General features: G+C 39.3%; 2 protein-coding genes and 2 long non-coding RNA genes across 6 annotated transcripts; 3 read left to right on the forward strand and 1 right to left on the reverse strand.

Annotated features, from left to right (window-relative positions):
* Positions 1 to 46: 46 nt before the first annotated feature.
* On the reverse strand, positions 47 to 4,541 carry LOC111237634 (non-structural maintenance of chromosomes element 3 homolog). Of its 3 annotated transcripts, none has more exons than XM_022766797.1 (11): positions 4,461 to 4,541; positions 4,112 to 4,175; positions 2,940 to 3,059; positions 2,770 to 2,833; positions 2,113 to 2,192; positions 1,893 to 1,987; positions 1,692 to 1,768; positions 1,530 to 1,572; positions 1,347 to 1,409; positions 408 to 522; positions 47 to 296 (listed from the first exon to the last, which is right to left on the reverse strand). In XM_022766797.1, the coding sequence occupies exons 2-11, from the start codon at positions 4,160 to 4,162 to the stop codon at positions 201 to 203; spliced, it is 804 nt and encodes a 267-aa protein (XP_022622518.1). In that variant the 5' UTR covers positions 4,163 to 4,175; positions 4,461 to 4,541; the 3' UTR covers positions 47 to 200. The 3 variants fall into 3 exon arrangements, with proteins under 3 accessions (XP_022622518.1, XP_022622516.1, XP_022622517.1); XM_022766795.1 differs by having other exon boundaries at positions 1,692 to 1,771; XM_022766796.1 differs by having other exon boundaries at positions 1,692 to 1,771; positions 4,112 to 4,171; positions 4,461 to 4,495.
* Positions 4,542 to 8,818: 4,277 nt separating this feature from the next.
* On the forward strand, positions 8,819 to 9,530 carry LOC111237636. The gene is made up of 3 exons (XR_002665782.1): positions 8,819 to 8,878; positions 9,074 to 9,250; positions 9,447 to 9,530. It is a non-coding gene; the product is annotated as an uncharacterized LOC111237636 (long non-coding RNA).
* A 15-nt stretch (positions 9,531 to 9,545) lies between these two features.
* LOC111237635 lies at positions 9,546 to 10,833 on the forward strand. The gene is made up of 3 exons (XR_002665781.1): positions 9,546 to 9,605; positions 9,801 to 9,977; positions 10,370 to 10,833. It is a non-coding gene; the product is annotated as an uncharacterized LOC111237635 (long non-coding RNA).
* A 1,233-nt stretch (positions 10,834 to 12,066) lies between these two features.
* Positions 12,067 to 20,099, forward strand: LOC111237645 (mitochondrial carnitine/acylcarnitine carrier protein-like). The gene is made up of 9 exons (XM_022766811.1): positions 12,067 to 12,426; positions 14,825 to 14,917; positions 15,258 to 15,385; positions 16,387 to 16,477; positions 17,223 to 17,340; positions 17,516 to 17,588; positions 17,687 to 17,796; positions 19,273 to 19,394; positions 19,538 to 20,099. Exons 1-9 carry the CDS (start codon positions 12,325 to 12,327, stop codon positions 19,598 to 19,600), a joined length of 900 nt encoding a protein of 299 aa, XP_022622532.1. The 5' UTR covers positions 12,067 to 12,324; the 3' UTR covers positions 19,601 to 20,099.
* The last annotated feature ends 584 nt before the right edge of the window (positions 20,100 to 20,683 follow it).

Genomic DNA, 20,683 nt, shown 5'->3' on the forward strand with positions numbered 1-20,683 from the left:
AAGTCTATACAAAGTATGTAATATGTATAATATGACCTGCATTAGTTTTATATTGTAACAGTACATCAGTCTACACAATGACACAAAAATTTAACGCATTCAAAAAGTAAACGTGGCACTGATAAAGCTTATCTTAACGGTTTCTTTCAGAATAAATTAGGAAAAAAAATTAGGCAAAACAAATTGCAATACTAGGACAGTTATCTCTGGCTGCTGGTGCTGGCCTGGGTGGAGTTGGGGGAGGAGTGGGCTTCTCTATACTGCTGACTCCAGCTCTGAGGATCCTGTTCATGAAGCTGAGATCAAACAAGTCTTCATTAGTCACAAATGTTAAGTTTAACATCCAAATTTAAATATAACTGCAGGCAGGTGTAATCCGTTCGTACACGAGTAAACAAGATACTTACTTGACCCATGAACTCGAGGATTTTGGCTTTTGATACCTCCATGTCAGCACGTTGACCCCAGCGAAATTCATGCTCAGCTGGCTCTGTGTGAGGGATTCGCACATACTCCAAGTACCTACATACACACAGTATAAACTTATCACTACAATAAAACGCTAACATTTAAAACGAAGCTGACATGAGGAACACGATTGCTCAAAAATGTTTGGAGTGAGTTGTGGTCCAGCCACTCTGATGCAGTGGTCTGGTTTCGTCCACACTCCTGATGCTCTGTGGTGTGGTATAAACCAGAGTCTATGGTCTGAGAGACACTGGCTCTGAACACACCAGTACAGTGAAACACAGTGATCCCAGCAAGGCTTGAACCTGTGACCTTCTGATCACACATGTGCTGGACTAGAGGACTGAGCTATCTGAAAGCTTCACACTCAGAACTATATAGCTCATGTATTCACACCTGTAGCTACGGGGGAGGGGTGTACAATCAGGTAGCTGGATTACAGTCGCCTGATACCATAGACATGTAAATGAGAAAACCAGTCTGTGATCAGGATTACAGAAACCTGATTTAAAGAATCCACAAGAAACAGTCAGTATATCAGTACATGCACTCATGAAACCAGGTAACTCAGGTACTTGGTATGCAGATTAAAAGTAAGCAGGTCACTACAGTCACAAGATTGTGTTGTCTGATTCCAAAATGAGCGTGTATAAACAGGTTTTTTAAATGTGAGTAATATAAGACGACTGACCCCTTTTCCACTGCCAATCGAGTTTGTATTTCTATTTGTATGAGGACATACAACGAACGCAACACACACACAGAGTTGTGCAACATGTAACATCTCATCCCCAGGTTGGTGCTCTTGTAAAAAAAACTTAATGTGAGTGAAAGCTTTTTCAATGCTAACTGACCTGACAAGACGCGTTCATTCTTACCTTTGACGGACAAATTCATCAGTGACCACCCTCTTCACATCACCAAACTCTTCATGTTTCTCTCTGGAGAGAGTTTACGTCGTTATAACAGAGAATGAATAGAAAACAAAAAGACGCATTCAAAGTCATGAGCATGTCAAGTCATTAATAATTAGTCATTAATACATGAAAATCTTGCCTTACCCGGGGTCAACGCGGAGTTTCTTGAGAGTATTCCAGATGAGGCCTATAAAACAAAACAAACGCAAATATTTTTGGGACAAGATGAACAAACGGTGAACCGACTAATAAGGTGGTCTGGCTGATTCCTGCTTGGAAAGATTAAATGGACAGTAGAAAGTTCACCTTCTCTGACAACACCTCCTTTCATGAAAATGACACTCAGGATGACAAACAGCAGACCCATCTTTGGGTTGGTGGGACTACTGCACACACAAGGAAGACAAAACAAACATGTGCCGTGAAGGTTAAAAGACATAGTTCATGCAATAATGTTATTAGAGAGGTATACTAAAAGTCTGAAAATGCATGAGTGGTGATACTCACTTGATTGATGAGGCTCCCTCAACCGTCTCCAACTTATTGACGAGTATGTACGTGTGATTTTTGGTGTCAATTTCAACCACTTTAAGGCCAAATACCTGGTTGAACAAGTGGAAAAGAGTGACGTTGTGACAGTCTCTTAGTTTTAATGTGATATTTCTTTAATGTGACAATGTTTAGCTGATTGCAGTTGTTGCCATTGATCCTCTCAGACTGGACAAACCTGGTCAAAAGTCCGTACCACCCTCTTCATGATCTCAGGGTAGATGTTTCTGTAGTCTTTCACCACGTGTTTCACAAGGTCTGGAAGTAAAAGGAAGACAAATTAAGTATGAAAACAAATATATATTACAATATTCATTGTATATTTGGACGTGTCTTAATGGCCTTTTACACAACGCAGGTGTAAGTTAACAGTCATGAGAGAAACGTAGTGAAATCTTTGTGGTCAATCAAAAACTGTCTTAGAATTTTCTGACTATTAGAGCCACATTGAAGAAAAGAATTAATCTAAAATTTTGAGAATAGTCATAATATTAAGAGAATAAAGTCGTTATATTACGAGAATTAAAATTTTTTAATTCTGAGAGAAAAAAAACATAATTTTTAGGAATATTACAAGCAACCAATAAAAATGGGTGAAAGGACAGTCACTGGCAGACTGAGCTGCTTCTGGCAGCTGCAGTTTGTCCAACAACAGAATAGACGCAGTTTCTTGCACAATTAATTAAAAATTCCGACCCTTATTTACAAACCAACCAATCAGAATATGACATGGAGTGACACTGAATAAACTGGCAAGCTAGTGTGCATTCATTGAACTTGTATGATCATATGAATGCTTCTGTGGACTTGTCTGCCTGTTGTCATGCAGCTTTACCTGCTCGGCGGATGGGGATCTTCTTTTGGTCCTTCACCAAGAAGTACTGCACCACCTCAGCTGTCTACAGGATGGACAGATGAGATGTGAGAATAAATTATTCAGAGAAAGAAATTTTAGTTTTTTGGTCATTTAAAATAAAAATATGTGGATTTCTGTGTGTCTGTTACCTTTTGGTCGACCTGTGCAGAGGTGAGCTTCTCCAGTCCTCTCTGGACCTGTGACGTACTTGGCTGAGTGAAGGTTGGATCATCATCCTCTTCCTGAGCCACTAAGGTGCCAGGTTGTCTCTACATATAGAAATTTGGGCTGAGACCTTCGTCAGATTTTCTATTACAATGTTAAATGTTCAGCTTTCGTGTCAGAGAGGGAAAATTGGTGAATTCAGAGGCGCCATTTGGTCAGCATCTATGCTGATAACCAGTCTGCTCTTTCAGTCATTTTGATTGACAAATTTTATTTCCACTAAAAACCTACTTTATTTTATGGATTTCCAAATAATCTCCCAATAATTTCCAATTAAAATGAAAACTGTCCAGTAAAACAGCTCTGACTTTAAGACTATCTTGGTTATTTTAGCAGTTATTTAATTAAGCTGATAGTGTACCAACTGCACATGATACCAAAAAGGAAACAGGAACAAAACTCCATCGTTCTTTTCAAAAAACTGAGGAGGAAATTATTAGAAAATTATTAGGAAAATAGAGACCCATAAAATAAATTAGTCCCAGCTTGTCAAATGTTGGGACTCTCTGTTTTTCTTTGCTGTATACCACAGTTAATAGAAAATCTTTGGTGTTGGACTCTCAATCAGACAAAACAACCAATTTAAAGACATCAGCACATGCCCTGAGTAAGTGTGATTGGTATTTTTTCACCAATGGGTAAGAAGTAGATGTGGTTTTAAGAATTTTTCAAAAGGTAATTTAACTTTCAATGTAAAATAAAAAGCATACCAGACATATAGCAGAGTGTTTTTACTTGTCATAAAACATGTCTGGGGTGGTTCTTGCTTAAAGCAATTATGACTTTGGATGCTACAAGTTATAGCCTTTCCTTTTCATCCCTCGCTTAGGCTGTCATAGCAATACTGTCCTCATTTGAGCTCTTTGTCAAATAAATAATGCATATTAAAAAGTTTGACTGTAACAACAGAGTGGTGGGATAAAAGGAAATGTAATTACATGTAGTCATAACATCGTTAACACATAGAACGTGATAGTAGGTGTTGCAAAGCTGTTGCATTAGACCGTACAGCTGTTTGAGAGGTTGTTTCCACATCTGTACTATCACTGAACACGTGCTTATCCTGACAGAGAGAAGGACTAAGAGACAAACTCACTGCGCTCTGAGAGGAGCTCTGTGTGGTGGACAGCCTCTTTCTCTGCGTCATGGCGACACGCTGCCTGACAAAAAACACAAAAGATATAACCGCAATCAGGTCCGTGTGCCTCATATGACTTTTAAAAGACACAAAAGTCCTCAACTACCGCAGGATTAAACAGCGCTGAACAGGGGCAGAGGACACGGAAGTGGCGAATGTTAATGCTGAAGTAACATTAGCTGAGGAAACGGACAGCATTAGCGAACAAAGGTCTGACATAGACGCCGTTTAACTGTTTCCTCTCCGTTTCAGTAGTCGGTGAAACAATCAGCGTATTTAACAACCCAAAACACAAATATTCACTCACTTCGACTGAACACAAACTCCCCGGTCGTTTCTTTCTTTACGGAAAAATTCCCGCTACTTCTTCTTCTTCGTTGGTGTTTTGTCGGCGGATGGCAAATCATCGTATAGGTGCATTACAGCCACCTACTGGACTAGACTGTGGATCAAGTGTATGAAGTATAATTCTTCTGCAGTTGTTGACGTTGTATGTCGCGTTATGGCAGAATGCTTTGTGCTATGCGACCACCTTGGTGCTGTGGAGTTTTTAGCACCAACGCCCTTGTGTGAATGCGGTCATTTATTTTGCATATTTAGGAGGTGCAGAAGTGCAGAGAAATACCAAAAGACAGTTGATGTCTTTTGTGCTGTCTTCTGCAGGTAGATAGATAGATAGATAGATAGATAGATAGATAGATAGATAGATAGATAGATAGATAGATAGATAGACTGGGATATAAAGTGCTGCACTGGCACACCCTGTATCAGGATCGTTGGAGTCATCTGTGAGTGAGTATAACCAGAGTCTAAAAAATGCTTATCAAAATATTTCTGGACTATGTTGTTTTGTTTTGTTAAAATCATTTATAATCATATAAATAATCTTGAGCAACAACCTGGACAGATACAAAATAAACCAATAAACTAAAACGCAAATAACTAAACCAGTCATGGACAATTGCGTTTATTGGGCTGGCCCCACTATGGTCCAGCCATAAAATGTGTTAAAGAAGCCAATGATAACATTTCCATTGCATACAGATAATAAAATGATGAAAAAAACTATACCAGTGATCGTTAATACTATGGAGTTTCAATGTGTAGAAAGTTGCAGATTTAGCTATGAGTTACATGTGTCAACCCTCCCTGTCTTAATTTACATCAGCAGATACATTTTGAGAGAAATGTAATGACTCAGATTCTGTTCTTTATCAACTTCATGAGGAAATGTATTTTTCTGCATTTTATTCCACACAGTGGAGAGGTGACAGCAAATGAGGGAGTGAGAGATACAACAAAGGTCATGGGCTGGTGTCTTCATTCTTTTGCCAAAGAGAAACCAGAGGAAATATTTTTAATTAGCATTGTATCTGTTGAGTTCAAAGTGTTTCACATAGACAACCCACACAATTCTGTCTGGATCTATGTTTATTGATGAGCCTTTTTCATTTTTTATATTTTGGAAGAAGTTGTCTGCTTTGATAAGTGTTTCTGTTTTTGAACATCTTCTTTCCTTAAATTGATATATGTCTTATTAAAACAGGATGTTTGGCCAGGGCAGTTAACATAGGAATGCTGATTATACCTAATGGGATATCAGAGAGAGGAAGCATAACAGCTTGGCTTGCTTTCTGAGGATTTCCTCAGTCTCAAGTGCAAATGAAAGTAAGATGTGATGGAAAAGTTGAGGCCAGTTAATCATTAAACTGGGCAGCTTTCTGACTGACCAGACAGAGAGAGACTGGAAGGAGCAAAGTGAAAAAGGCAGGTCTCCCGTAGCTGAATACATTTTCTCCATCAGGATCAAATTCAAAATGAATATCCACCATGTTCTGCTCTTCTGCTTCTTATCAGGTGAGGACTGATTAGCTGAACATCTACAGTATTTAATGCTGCAGCACACACTACTTTTGAACATTTTTCCATGTTTTTCAGGTGCTGTATTCTTATTCATATGCCCTGTTGTTCGCTGATGTGTTCAGTTACTAGTTTCTGTTGCAGCATTTCAACAATCTAATCTAACCAATTGTCACCTCATTAACCTGCAGTCTGTTTTACAGTAAGTCTACAACACACAAAGTTCTAAACATCAGTATTCACTGTTCATCTTTTCAACAGCTCTGTGTGGTGGAAACTCTGGACTCGTCAGTGCAAAACCCCCCATTTTCACAGGACCTGAAGGAGGAAGTGGTACAATATCATGCCACTTAAATGTGTCTGGAAGCAGTAAGTTTTTCTGTAGGGAAGAATGTAAAGAAGAAGACGTTCTCATTAGAACAGATAAGGTCAGTGCTAAGAGCGGCAGATACAGCATTAGATACAAAAAAAAAGGATCTTCTGGAGGAAGTATTCTCTCTGTGACCATCACAAATCTGACCCAGTCTGACTCAGGACGGTACAGGTGTGGTTTGGGCACATCAGCAGTTCCAGATTTGTTCGAGGACTTTGAGGTCAGAGTTTCAGATGGTAAGTTTCTACTTAAACTCATTAAAACTGATATATTTAGTATATTCACTATATTGTGGGACTTTTGGAGAGTAAGAATAAATGGAATCAAATAGAACCAAATTAAACAGTGGGAAGAATGTGAGTTATTTATGATATTTTATGTATAATTATGATTATGATCAAATTGCTGCATTACCAGTCAAAGACTGTGGTTGAACTGAGCAGCTCCCAGTGTAATTGTAGATATGTGTGCAGCATCGTACAGGAAGTACAGATTGTAACTGTTGACTCTTCTTTTCTTTTTTTTTCTTTTTTTTTTTACAGCACTGGCGGATAGAAACTCTGGTTTTATCCTCACTAATGTTGAAGGAGACAAAGTTCAATTTTCATGCAGGGATGCTGTAAATAGTAGCAGAATGTTCCTCTGTAGGGGTGAATGTAAAAAACAAGAGGACATTCTCATTGAAACTGATAAGAACAAAGATCAGAGTGGCAGATACACCATTGAGTATAAAGAAGGATCTGCATTTGGACAGTATGTCACAATCACACAGTTGGTCAAGTTGGATTCAGGACAATACAGGTGTGGTTATGGCAGAGCTTTGTCTCCAGATTCGTACCACATGTTCCTGCTCCTTGTTGACAGTGAGTTTTTTCTTTTTTCATTGAAAATCATGAAATATTTCTTCATAATCCATGTATTTTTCAACCTCCGTCCCATCAGCCTCCACGCCTACAACAACACATAGTTTAAGCTCCAGTTCAGGAAACTCCACACCATCACCAGTTTTCCCTGAAACTACAAACCAGCCTACAGCTGCAGGTACACATCATGGAGTTGTAGATTCAAACATTCAGCCCAAGATGAAAAACCCTTTTTCCAAACTTTACTGCTTTTATCGGCTACTTCTCCTTGCTTTTGAAGAAGAGTCTCCTATACAGAGTTTTTGAATTTAGATTTACATGAGTACAGGTTCAATATCTGGTTGTTATTTGTGTTTTCATTGTTCAAAGCCTCAACCACTTCAAAACCAATCAGGACTCTCCAACCTTTTTCAACCTCAGTCCCATCAGCCTCCACACCAACAACAACCCCCACACCAACAACAACACAGAGTTTAAGCTCCAGTTCAGGAAGGTCCACACCTTCACCAGTTTTCCCTGAAACCTCCAACCAGCCTACAGCTGCAGGTACACATCATGGAGTTGTAGTTTCAAACATTGAGGCCAAGATGAAAAACTTAAACCCTTTTCCCAAACTTTACTGCTTTTGTTTGCTACTTCTCTTTGCTTTTGAAGAAGAGCATCTCAAATAGAGGTGTTGAACACAGATTTACATGAGCACAGGTTCAGTATCTGGTTGTTATTTGTGTTTTCATTGTTCAAAGCCTCAACCACTTCAAAACCAATCAGGACTCTCCAACCTTTTTCAACCTCAGTCCTATCAGCCTCCACACCAACAACAATACAGAGTTTAAGCTCCAGTTCAGGAATGTCAACACCTTCACCAGTTTTCCTTGAAACCACCAACCAGCCTACAGCTGCAGGTACACATCTTGGAGTTGTAGTTTCAAACATTGAGGCCAAGATGAAAAACTTAAACCCTTTTTCCAAACTTTACTGATTTTGTTTGCTATTTCTCTTTGCCTTTGAAGGAGTCTCCTATACAGAGTTGTTGGATTTAGATTTACATCAGTACTGATTCAATGTCCAGTTCTTATTTGTGTTTTCATTGTTCAAAGCTCCAACCACTTCAAAACCAAACAGGACTCTCCAACCTTTTTCAACCTCAGTCCCATCAGCCTCCACACCAACAACAACCCCCACACCAACAACAACACTGAGTTTAAGCTCCAGTTCAGGAAGCTCCACACCTTCACCAGTTTTCCCTGAAACCTCCAACCAGCCTACAGCTGCAGGTACACATAATGGAGTTGTAGTTTCAAACATTGAGGCCAAGATGAAAAACTTAAACCCTTTTTCCAAACTTTACTGATTTTGTTTGCCACTTCTCTTTGCTTTTGAAGAAGAGCCTCTCAAATAGAGGTGTTGACGCAGATTTATATGAGCACAGGTTCAATATCTGGTTGTTATTTGTGTTTTCATTGTTCAAAGCCTCAACCAATTCAAAACCAATCAGGACTCTCCAACCTTTTTCAACCTCAGTCCTATCAGCCTCCACACCAACAACAATACAGAGTTTAAGCTCCAGTTCAGGAAGCTCCACACCTTCACCAGTTTTCCCTGAAATCACCAACCAGCCTACAGCTGCAGGTACACATCTTGGAGTTGTAGTTTCAAACATTGAGGCCAAGATGAAAAACTTAAACCCTTTTTCCAAACTTTACTGCTTTTGTTTGCTACTTCTCTTTACCTTTGAATGAGTCTCCTATACAGAGTTGTTGAATTTAGATTTACATCAGTACTGATTCAATGTCCAGTTCTTATTTGTGTTTTTATTGTTCAAAGCTCCAACCACTTCAAAACCAAACAGGACTTTCCAACCCTTCTCAACTTCTGTCCCATCAGCCTCCACACCAACAACAACCTCCACACCAACAACAACACTGAGTTTAAGCTCCAGTTCAGGAAGCTCAACACCTTCACCAGTTTTCCCTGAAACCTCCAACCAGCCTACAGCTGCAGGTACACATAATGGAGTTGTAGTTTCAAACATTGAGGCCAAGATGAAAAACTTAAACCCTTTTTCCAAACTTTACTGATTTTGTTTGCCACTTCTCTTTGCTTTTGAAGAAGAGCCTCTCAAATAGAGGTGTTGACGCAGATTTATATGAGCACAGGTTCAATATCTGGTTGTTATTTGTGTTTTCATTGTTCAAAGCCTCAACCAATTCAAAACCAATCAGGACTCTCCAACCTTTTTCAACCTCAGTCCTATCAGCCTCCACACCAACAACAATACAGAGTTTAAGCTCCAGTTCAGGAAGCTCCACACCTTCACCAGTTTTCCCTGAAATCACCAACCAGCCTACAGCTGCAGGTACACATCTTGGAGTTGTAGTTTCAAACATTGAGGCCAAAATGAAAAACTTAAACCCTTTTTCCAAACTTTACTGCTTTTGTTTGCTACTTCTCTTTACCTTTGAATGAGTCTCCTATACAGAGTTGTTGAATTTAGATTTACATCAGTACTGATTCAATGTCCAGTTCTTATTTGTGTTTTTATTGTTCAAAGCTCCAACCACTTCAAAACCAAACAGGACTTTCCAACCCTTCTCAACTTCTGTCCCATCAGCCTCCACACCAACAACAACCTCCACACCAACAACAACACTGAGTTTAAGCTCCAGTTCAGGAAGCTCAACACCTTCACCAGTTTTCCCTGAAACCACCAACCAGCCTTCAACTACAGGTACACATCATGGTTGTAGTTGTAGTTTCAAACATTCAGGCCAATATGAAAAGCCCAAGTTCAGGAAGCCCCATGACTTCATTAGTTTTTTCTGTCAGCATCAACAAGCTTACAGGGAGGAGTACCTGCGTGTACTCTTTATTCACCTGTCAATCAGTGTCCCTCTTCCAACTTCAAAAACAATAACATTTCAGTTTTAGCAAATATGAACGTTCCACAGCAAAATTTCACATTAAATTCAAAACAAAAAGTGTTTATCAGGTTTTTTTCATTTTAATTTATTTCTTTAGAATACATTTCAGCAGGTTTAATTCCTTTATGTACACTACTTACACTAATTGTTCTCTCTCTCTCTCTCTCTCTCTCTCTCTCTCTCTCCCCGGCTTTCTCAGATGTCCCTCACCCTACTTCTTCATATGTCCCTTCCTATTTATTGCCTCTGGTTGCATGTGTGCTTTTACTTGCTTTGTTACTGTTGGTTGGTTTTCTGTTGCTCCTCTACATATGGAAGACAAGGAAGAACAAAGAGCCGAAACACTGAGGTGACTCTCTTTAATGCTGTATGTCTCTGTCATGACAACTTCTGCCACCACAGTATAAAATGGCAGGAAAAGAATTTTAAAGTTTCACTGTAGATTGAATAGAAAATCTGTGATTTATCAAACGTTTTGATGTTAGATAGAAGTAGACAAAGAGCTGTCATATTTATAGCAACTTAGCACCTGTTGCTTTGGTATTATTTACTGTAGCTGGCTAATTAATATCAATCCTATGAGTTGGTTGAAAGCTTTGTACTATGCAGATGTTAATTGCCTTAATTGGAACAAATCAAATAAAGTGAGATACAAACATCGCCATATGTATTTACTGTGTATGCATGCATCTACTGTTCAATAATTAAATGAAAAAAAATGTTAAGTGACAATTATTCAGCCTTTTGTCTCATACTCATATCAGATCTGTACCACATTTTCTAGCTGTGTAAAAGCCTGTTTAACAACCAGCTTCAGACAAGTGTTTGGAGACTGAATAATGTCCACACTCACACAGACTACATTCATCTTTTGGAGGGGGCAACTCCCAACCATGATTAACAGAGACATTTGTTTTCACTGTCACTATATAAACAAACACACACACACACACACACACACACACATACATATATACGTATATAATATAATATATATATATATATATATACACATATGTATTATATGCCTGGACTCACTCAGGACTGTTGTTGAGAGACACATGCAATGTAAGATGTAGGCCATCTTAGACAATACCAACCACCCTCTTCACAAGCAGCTGCAGCGTCTCATCTTGCTGTGCTGCAGAACAGAGAGGTTCAGGAGATCCTTTGTCCCCACTGCCATCAGGCTATATAACAGCGAAATGAAGTGGACTCATTTAATTATTATTGTTAATTATTTATGATCAACTATTATTATTATTATTGTTATTATTACTAATGAGCTACTCCACACATGAATTTCTCCTAGGGAATAAATAAAGTGTCTATCTATGTATGTGTCTATGTATCTATGTTTCTTTCTTTCTTTCAGTCCTATGACGGACTCCTGAAACATGCCCCTACAGCTTTATTTGTACCGGACCTGGGTTATTATGCTTACAATAATGAACGGTCATGGCTTCCTTATCTTTATGCACAGAAACTGCTTCGTTAGGTTTAGGGAAACGTCTTGATTTTGTTTAAAATGCGCCCTTCCGGTTAAAATAACTACTTCTGCAACATTAGACGATCTTTTTCGTCATTGTGACAATAATAACAACGTCGTTAACTTTGTCCACATACACTGCTACTTCCACTTGGCAATCCCATTCCCTTTGCTCCTGTCATAATCACTACGGCCACTAAATGTCGCAACAAAACGGAGGCTTAACTGGGGGTCATGATAACCTGCTGCATAGACGGCGGAGGGTATCACCGGCAGAGGTCGCTGTTTCTATGTTCGGGGCGGTAGGTATATGGAGTGTTATATAGAGGAAGTATGGGACCACAGACTCAACCCAAGCGCCTGTATGGGCGTCATAAAACACGAGTTTTATAGTAAAATTAAGGGTGGAATGAATGTTAATAGCCTAACTGTTAGTGGGGAAAATAGCTCTCAGTTCCCCCAACTCTCTGAAGGCAAAGTCCAGATCCGGCCTGTACGTGGCAGCAGACAGACAGACAGAAGTTATAAAGGCAGGCAGGCAGCTGAAGTCTCACCGCACCCAGACACAGTGAGACAGGACAGCGACGGTGTGTGTGCGGGCTGTCTGGGAGCGGTGTGAAGAGATCTGTGGCCCGGTTCGCCTGCTCTGGCCATGCGGGAAGAGGATGGGGGAAGAGCCAAGAGTTTCGCCGCTCAAGAACTTCGTGGCTGGGGGAGTCGGCGGAGCCTGTCTGCTGCTGGCCGGACACCCGCTGGACACCATCAAGGTGAGTGACTGTTGAGCAAAATGTGGTTTATATAGGCTGCAAGGCGACCTGTTCTTAAAAGAAGTTCAATCATAATTTTAGAGGGTTTCACTAAAATGTTTCTGTAATCCTAATTACCTTTCTTTTATAGCAGTTCGTGTACATTTTATTCTGGGGTTTGTTTAGTTCACACAGAAAAAGTCAGTGATCAAGGTGTTGAGGGGATTATTGATAAATCAGCTTAAAATGTCACCAAGGCCATGTGGCTGCTACAAGAAAGACGAGGAATGAGGCTGTAGAGTTATCTGTTGCATAGTAGTATAAGATTGGTTATAATACAGAACTACAGAGGAGGGCTGCAAGTAACATTTTATTATGCTATATGATTATAATTATAATTATAATTCCCCTGAGTCCTGAGGTGATTTGCTGATATGTATGTGGAGCCACAGTCCAAAACATGTCCAAACATTGAATCCTCACAATTGAGAAGCTGCAACCTGAAAATTCATCACATTTTTGATTGAGAAATTCTCATTAATGAGCTGACAGATGTAATAACACTGCAGCCAGTGGTACAGGTCCACACAATCAGAATTTACAGGCTGTCATGATACAGACAGTCAACAGGATACAAAAAGGTTCACAGAAAATGTAAAATGTACATGTTTACCCAGATGTTCAACTCATCAGGTATATAATTTAATAAAGAAGGGACCCTACAATGAACTTCTACAGGTCTGACCATGAGTTTTGACTTCTGTTAATTACACTACAGTAATCTGCCGAACATTTTCTTGATTAATCAATAAATTGTTTTTCCCAGATCTCAAAGTGATATCTTCAGTTTTGTCCAAACCCCAAAGATATACAGTGTACACTTATATTAAACAGAGAAAAAAAAAGTTATTTTTCTTCTTTAAAAATTACTTAAATGATTAATTATCAAATAGTTGCAGATGGATTTTCTGAGAAAAGCATTGAATCTTCACATTTCAGAAGCTGGAACCAGAGAATTTTAGATGACTTAAATGATTTATCTGTCAAAATACTTAATTTTCCTGTTGATCGACTAATCAATTAATCATTTCATCTGTAATAACCATGAGAAAAAATACAGCTCTGTTGTTTGGTAAAGAGACTGTCCTTCAGCTGGAGGCTGAAGGACAGTCATCTAGTTCATCTGCCCCGCTGAAGTGTCTCTGAGCAGAACATCAAATTCTTAACAAACCAACAGCCAAGCTCTGTGTTTTAATGGAGGTGGAGGAAAGAGAGGTGAGAGGAAAGGTTTTAAGGTGGTGTGGGGGGGTTATTGTGACACCTTTCTATTCATAGCTAAACTTTCCACCTCTTTACTCGTACACTGGCTGTTGTCTGGTTCTCATGGGAGGCCAGCACTAACAGGGTGCATGCCATCCCATGGCATATAAGAGCAAATGTTTCTTTTATACAGGCTTTAGGAAATGTCAGTCTGTCTGTTAATTACCATGAAATTTTGTAAAGACATTCATGATCCCCAAAGGATGAAGCCTAATGAGTTTGATGATCCCCTGACTTTTCATCTAGCACTACTAGCAGGTCAAAGTTTTCACTCATCCAGTGAAATATCCATGAATCAATACAACACTTTTCTTTATGTACAAATTTCTTTATACTAATGACATTCAGCCTCAGCTGTATTGTGTTAATTTGCAAATGTAACCAATGTTAACATGCTAAGCCAAGATTGCAAATATGGTAAACATTAAGATAAGGGACAAAATATGCCAAACAAACAAAAACAATTCATTAATATTTATTGGAGCCTTAAACAGCTGCTGGTGTGTCTACTAAGTAGTTCTTTAGTGAATGTAACCTGCCTTCACCTGATGCTGCTTTATACACCAATACAGAAATGCAATTCTGTTTATATAAACGTGTCCTCTTGTTTGTATACATTTCTGAATGTACAGTATATTTAAATCGCTGAAAATGTGTATTTCTGCTATTAATATTTCTTTTTTGTTATCAATTTTATTTTTTTGTACTCAGGTCTCATTTGTAAATGAGATCTTGATCTCAATGTGACTTCCTGATTAAATAAAGTATATATACATCAATGTTTCAGGTGATGCATTACACAGTGACCTTTTGTTAAGCTACTGATTGTCCATTTTATGTTGGAGTAATTTAACTAAATGCCAAATGTGAGTAAGTTGTATCTGATTCTCACAGGAGCTGTTCAGACACATACACCACACATTGCAAGCACCCTGTTTGCTTATCAGTCATCAGACACTGATGGGTGTTTCCCTTATCTTGTAGCGCTTTCTTAACAATCCTCCCTTCCGAAATGCATGGTCAGAGCTCTCTGTGTGTGTGTGTGTGTGTGTGTGTGTGTGTGTGTGGCTCACTTTTCTAATTAAACTCTGTTCTTCAGGTGAGGCTTCAGACGCAGCCCAAAGCCTCCTGCACTCAGTATGTGCTCTACACAGGAACATATGACTGCTTCCGCAAGACTGTGTCCAAAGAGGTCAACACATACACACACACACACACACACACACACACACAAACACACACACACACACACAGTTGCAGAAGTCAAAGTCCAAAAAATCAAAAAAGGTTACAGTCTTCTCGCTCTAAACAGAACTGATCTTTTCATTGGAAGTGACGAGTGACGTTTAAATCACGTTTCATGTTCGTCCTCATTTATTCGCCAAGTCTGCTTCCACTGCACTTTGTCATATTTAGTTTTTTATCAACACACCAAAACTTTTTGCAATATTTTGACTCTTATTCCAATTCTTCCATTTCCACTCAGGTGTTTTTTATGCTCAAATTGTTTTTTTTTCTGTGCGTGTGTGTAGGGTATCCTTGGCCTATATAAAGGCATGGGGGCTCCCCTGGCGGGCGTGGCTCCTATGATGGCCATCAGTTTCTTTGGCTTCGGTCTGGGGAAACAGCTCCAGCAGACAGATCCTGACAAACCTCTGAAGTTAGTAAAACAACACACAGTCACATACACACACAGTTGTTTGCTTGAAAGTGTCTCCACAGCGTGATGGTAATACCTGGAATATGAGCTCTATATATAACCATTTTTCTGTTGCCCTCCCCACTGCTACCATTCGCTTATTTGCAGCAACACACCCCCTCTACACCCCCTTCCTCATATTACCCTGTCACCTCCCACCAACCCTGTTGTTGTTATTAGCTCCTTTCATTTTGACCCCATCTGCCTCTCTCTCTATATATATATGTACAGTATGTACCAATGTCACACGTGCTGGAGACCACTGCTCTCTTCTATCTCTAGCTCTAGTCCTGGTGTTTGTCAAAACCACATTCACTGTTAAGAAGACAGCACTGCTGTACTTGTCCCTCCTTCCCCTCCCTGGCGATGCTCCATGTAGATTTGTTTGTACATTTTACTGGAGGGAGAGGAGATTTTGAAAGTTATTCTTCCTTCAGCTTCTTTTCTTCCTTTCCAACTATTGGATGGATTGCTATGGAATTTTCTACATACGTACATTCAGCCTAGATGATGAATCTTATTGACTTTGGTGACTTTTCCTCTAGCACCACCATGAGGCTCACATTTGTGGTTCATAGTGAAATATCTCGACAGCTACTGGATGGATTGACATGAAATTTGATACACACATTCATACTCCCGTAAGGATGCACTGTGGCAACTTTGATGATCCTCTTGACTTTTCAGCTAACACCTTATCAGGTTAAAATTTTATCCAGTAGTTTGTTTTATGGTGAGATACCTGTAAAACCAACGGCACATCCACCACCTTCAGTTGTACCTTGTGTTTAGTGCTAATTAGCATGCTAATCCAAAAACTTAGATGGTAAACATCAAAAGCATCTTTAAAAGCTTATCTAAACAGTGGATCAAGTGACAGAGAATTATCACCTGACTCTGTATCTTCCGTCAGCTCTCTGAAACAAACTCTATTCTATTCTATTCTGTTCTATTCTGTGCAGGCACACTCAGATCTTCATGTCTGGCTGTCTGGCAGGGGTCTTCACCACAGTGATTGTGGCTCCAGGAGAGAGGATCAAATGTTTACTGCAGGTAATGTGTTGGACATGCATCATCACAACACACATGTACCTTTGACTTCCTCTTTGTCTTTTTTAACACATAGATTTTCATGATTCTTCTAAACATAACACATGTACACTTGCATGTGTGACTGATTATTTCAGATTAATGTTTGTTTTTTTCCTGCACTGGGTGTGTATTTATAACTTGAGTCAAAGAACTGTTTGATTCCAATGAATTTAACAGCTAGAGAGCCAGATGTCTCCCTCAGGAGTTGGTGGAGACCAAAAACAGAGATAAAAGAGAGGGAATACTGGACTTAGATTCACCAGTAGGTTCGACATATCAACTTAAAAGGTGATGATAAGTCAGTGGCCCCCAAGTGGCCAAAAAGAACAGTTAATGCACGTGTCGTCCATCCATTATTCATATGCTTATCTTTATAGGATCGCGGTGTGTATCCCACCTGATATTGGGCGAAGGCAGGGTGCACCCTGGACAGTTCCCCGTCAATCACAGGGCTGATATATTCCGACAGCTATGGGCACTTTAGATTTAGACTTTAGATCAATTAACCTAATGTGTATGTTTTATGACTGTGGGAGGAAGCAGGAGTTCCCGGAGTGAACCCACGCAGGCACGGAGAACAACTCTACCCAGAACACAGAACCCAGAACCTTTTCGCTTTGAGGCGACAGTGCTAACCACTGCACCACAGTGAGGCCCCTTAATGCATGTTTCAGTTTAACTAAAAGTATTGACGTGTGTTTTCCAGGTGCAGGCTAGCAGTGGTGAGTCGAGGTATGCAGGTCCACTTGACTGTGCAGTCAGGCTCTATAAGGAGCAGGGGATCCGCAGTGTCTACAAAGGGACTGTGCTTACTCTCATCAGAGGTACACTTATCTGTGGCTTGTGTGTGTGTGTGTGTGTGTGTGTGTGTGTGTGTGTGTGTGTGTGTGTGTGTGTGTAAAAGCCTTGATAAATGAAAGCATTGTGTGATTGTTGAATCCAAAGGCCACCATGGATTTACAGCCTCACATGTTGCCCTTCTGTTCCTCTGTCTGTTAGATGTGCCTTCTAATGGTCTGTACTTCCTGACATACGAATACCTCAAAAACTTCCTGACACCTGAGGGTCAAAGGTGAGTAACCATGGATACAGTGAAGACATTTATAAAGTACAAGTACAAAGATCTTTCACCTTGATTTTATGTGCAACTGTGTGTGTTTTTGTGTTTAGTGTGTCTCAGCTCAGCACTTCCAACATCCTCCTGGCCGGTGGTGTAGCAGGAATATTAAACTGGACGATCGCTCTTCCTCCAGATGTCCTCAAATCAAACTTCCAGACAGGTTAGAGCCAGAGTCAGCATACGATTAGTAAGACTATGTACTCAAACCTCCTGTGCTGCATTCTATTGTACATGGAGAAACTTAGTTCATATATTATGTTGGACATATTATTTTGGTATATGACATTAACCATGTACACCTTTCATTATTTTAAGGAGCAGCTCAACAGTTTGAGGAATAGGCTCATTCACTTTCTTGTCAAGAGATAGATGAATGAATTGTAACCAATCTCATATCCAGAGGTGTAGTGCTATTTGTTTAAGTACCTTAGCTCACCTATGGTACACGCGCACAGCTAAGATGCAACTTGCAAGGTTATGTAACCACCGTTCCTACTGTGGCAAGTTTACATAGATCAGTTTCATAATGTTGAGAACATCACGCAGCACCAGACAAACATCCAGCTCAGTAGACGACACCATGGATGTAGTAGGTTGCAATTAGAGTAGCATTAAGCAGTAGGTGAATGAACACAAGTGGTCTGTGTTTTGAATGATTTCATTTACTTGTGTCGAGCAAATGGAGACAAATTGGAAATATTTATTCAGAGGAAAAACTGCAGTGCAGGCAGAGGTCAAGCTAGGCTAATAGGCTAGGCTATGAAAATGTAGCTAAGCTAGCTTTCAGCTTCATCAGCTCTGTGGAAGCAGCACAAGCTGTCCAAGTGTAACAGACTGACTTTGTTATGTTTCAGTGTAAATGCATCACAGATAAAGAAACTGTCAGAAGAGTGAATGACGAATGAAAAGATGTTTTCTGTCTGTTTCATCTTTACTAATTAGCGATTTAATTCTCTGCAGCTCAGAGGCTACTGGCAGCTACTGTCCACTTTTAAGGTGGAATATTCTTGCTTGTTACTCAATGCAAGATTGACATTTGAAAATCACCCAGTACACCTTAAATGTCAATATGACAACTTTGAACATTCATTTGTTTTTATTAGCTCTCTACATGACATACGCTTTAGTGATGATCGGATCTTCAAGCGCTTTAAATGTTTATATATTTCAGTTGAATTATGTGAACTGTAGATATTTCATCACTTTGAGAAAAAAAAGAGAGGAGCGTCCTTCTTGTATGCTACACCTTTGCTCATATCTGTCTGTTACATATGGAACTGCAGCCGGCAGCCTGTTAGCTTAGCTTAGCATAACGACAAGAAGCAGGGTGAAACAGCTCTGGGTAAAATCCCACTTTGCCCATGTGGCACTCTGTCCGCTGTAGGTGCACAACTGGGATCAAACTGGTGTCCAAATTTTGACGATAAAACCTTAAATCTCATCCATCTACCTCTGCTAGAAAACATGTTAGAGAATACACAGAAAATGCAGTTAACTGTTGTGGTCCATTGTTAAAAACTGTCATACACATATCAATTGCAAAAGAGAACGTTTTCTCTCCTGTAACTTTGTGTGTGTGTGTGTGTGTGTGTGTGTGTGTGTGTGTGTGTGTGTGTGTGTGTGTGTGTGTGTGTAGCTGCAGATGGGAAATACAGAGGTCTGGTTGACGTCCTGAGAACACTGCTGCGAGAAGAAGGACCTAAAGCTCTCTATAAGGGATTTAACGCTGTCTTTCTAAGAGCCTTCCCTGCCAACGCAGTAATTCTGACCTCTTACATTGCTCTCATATTATACTCTTATTATTATATTTATACTTCCTGATAACTACAGGCAAACACCATCATCTGACTTTTTTTCTTTACTGAAATACGATGTTTCTTTCTTCTTCCTCTCTCTCTCAGGCCTGTTTTCTAGGATTTGAGGTGGCACTAAAGGGATTAAACATGCTTGCACCCAGTTGGTGAGATAAGCCAGTTTGTCTATAACTGGCCGCCAGTCTGGACCAGCCTGTTGCAGAGACAAAGCTCTCTTCTGAGTTGCGTCTGTTAATTCGTACATTTCATGGATGGTGAAATGTAAGGAATTTTTGTATACTTAAATGTATTTTTACATTTAATTTTACAAATTAATTATTTTAATTGTCATTCTTTGTAACCATGATTTTATCCTCACTTTTTGTGAGCAGTGGTATAATGTGTACACACATTTACGAATGTATGATTTTGAGATAAAGTGTGTTTGTTAATATTCTCACTTTTCTTAAAAACTAATTATGATGTTTGTAAAATGTCAGATAATAAGTTTGGACCCATTTAGTTTAATAAGGATTTAAATATGTTTTTAATCTATAAGCTCTTCCAAAAGTCAGTGTGAATTTATCTGGGGGTGAGTGGGTTTGTTTGGCTTATGTACAGGCACGGGGGAGTTTTATAAGCTTTGTGAATAAAGTGTTTGATTAAAGAATTTTGAATTTCCAATATAAATAGTGTGTCCACTGTTAACAAATCTTGAGGCCCTGTCTTGCGGAGGTAACATTATGCTTATTAAGAATAATAATAATCAACTTTATTTGTATAGCACCTTTCATACAAGAAATGTAGCACAAAGTGCCTTACAACAAAGACATGGCATGTATCCAGTGCATCACCTGAAAAGACATAAAATGAACATAAAAACATGTTAAAAACATTGATGTAAAATGAAAAACATTAAAGACATTAATGTAAAATGAGGTGGAATAATAATAAATAATACATAAAATAAAATAAAGATTACATAGAAAGCCTAAAATCAGTAAGACATCAATACTTACAGTATAAAAACGTTGAAAAGAGGATTTTGAGGGACTCAAGTGGGCATCACAGCTCATTTTCACTCCCTAGTGGGCCAAACCAACCCTGATTTACCCTAGATCCAGGCAGCAAGGTCATAGTGATCTTTATTGATCAAACATTTACATTGGGATTACTGAGGGCAAATCTGCAGGTGTGCAGAAAAGAAAAAAGAAAGGGGCACTATTTCTATCTAGTGTTGTATTAGTCTAAGTA

The sequence above is a fragment of the Seriola dumerili genome, unplaced genomic scaffold (assembly GCF_002260705.1).
Source record: "Seriola dumerili isolate Sdu_G_001 unplaced genomic scaffold, Sdu_1.0 BDQW01001051.1, whole genome shotgun sequence".
NCBI lineage: Eukaryota > Metazoa > Chordata > Actinopteri > Carangiformes > Carangidae > Seriola > Seriola dumerili.

What these genes read in the sequence shown, in the direction of transcription:
- LOC111237634 (XM_022766795.1), bottom strand. Translation starts at nt 4,162, where the DNA reads ATGACGCAGAGAAAGAGGCTGTCCACCACACAGAGCTCCTCTCAGAGC. An exon ending in AGGAGGTGTTGTCAGAGAAG is followed by an intron (nt 1,573 to 1,691) that starts GTGAACTTTCTA and finishes TTTGTTTTATAG; the next exon opens with GCCTCATCTGGAATACTCTC. An exon ending in TCCTCGAGTTCATGGGTCAA is followed by an intron (nt 297 to 407) that starts GTAAGTATCTTG and finishes GTTTGATCTCAG; the next exon opens with CTTCATGAACAGGATCCTCA.
- LOC111237645 (XM_022766811.1), top strand. Translation starts at nt 12,325, where the DNA reads ATGGGGGAAGAGCCAAGAGTTTCGCCGCTCAAGAACTTCGTGGCTGGG. An exon ending in GCAAGACTGTGTCCAAAGAG is followed by an intron (nt 14,918 to 15,257) that starts GTCAACACATAC and finishes GCGTGTGTGTAG; the next exon opens with GGTATCCTTGGCCTATATAA. An exon ending in TGTGCTTACTCTCATCAGAG is followed by an intron (nt 17,341 to 17,515) that starts GTACACTTATCT and finishes TCTGTCTGTTAG; the next exon opens with ATGTGCCTTCTAATGGTCTG.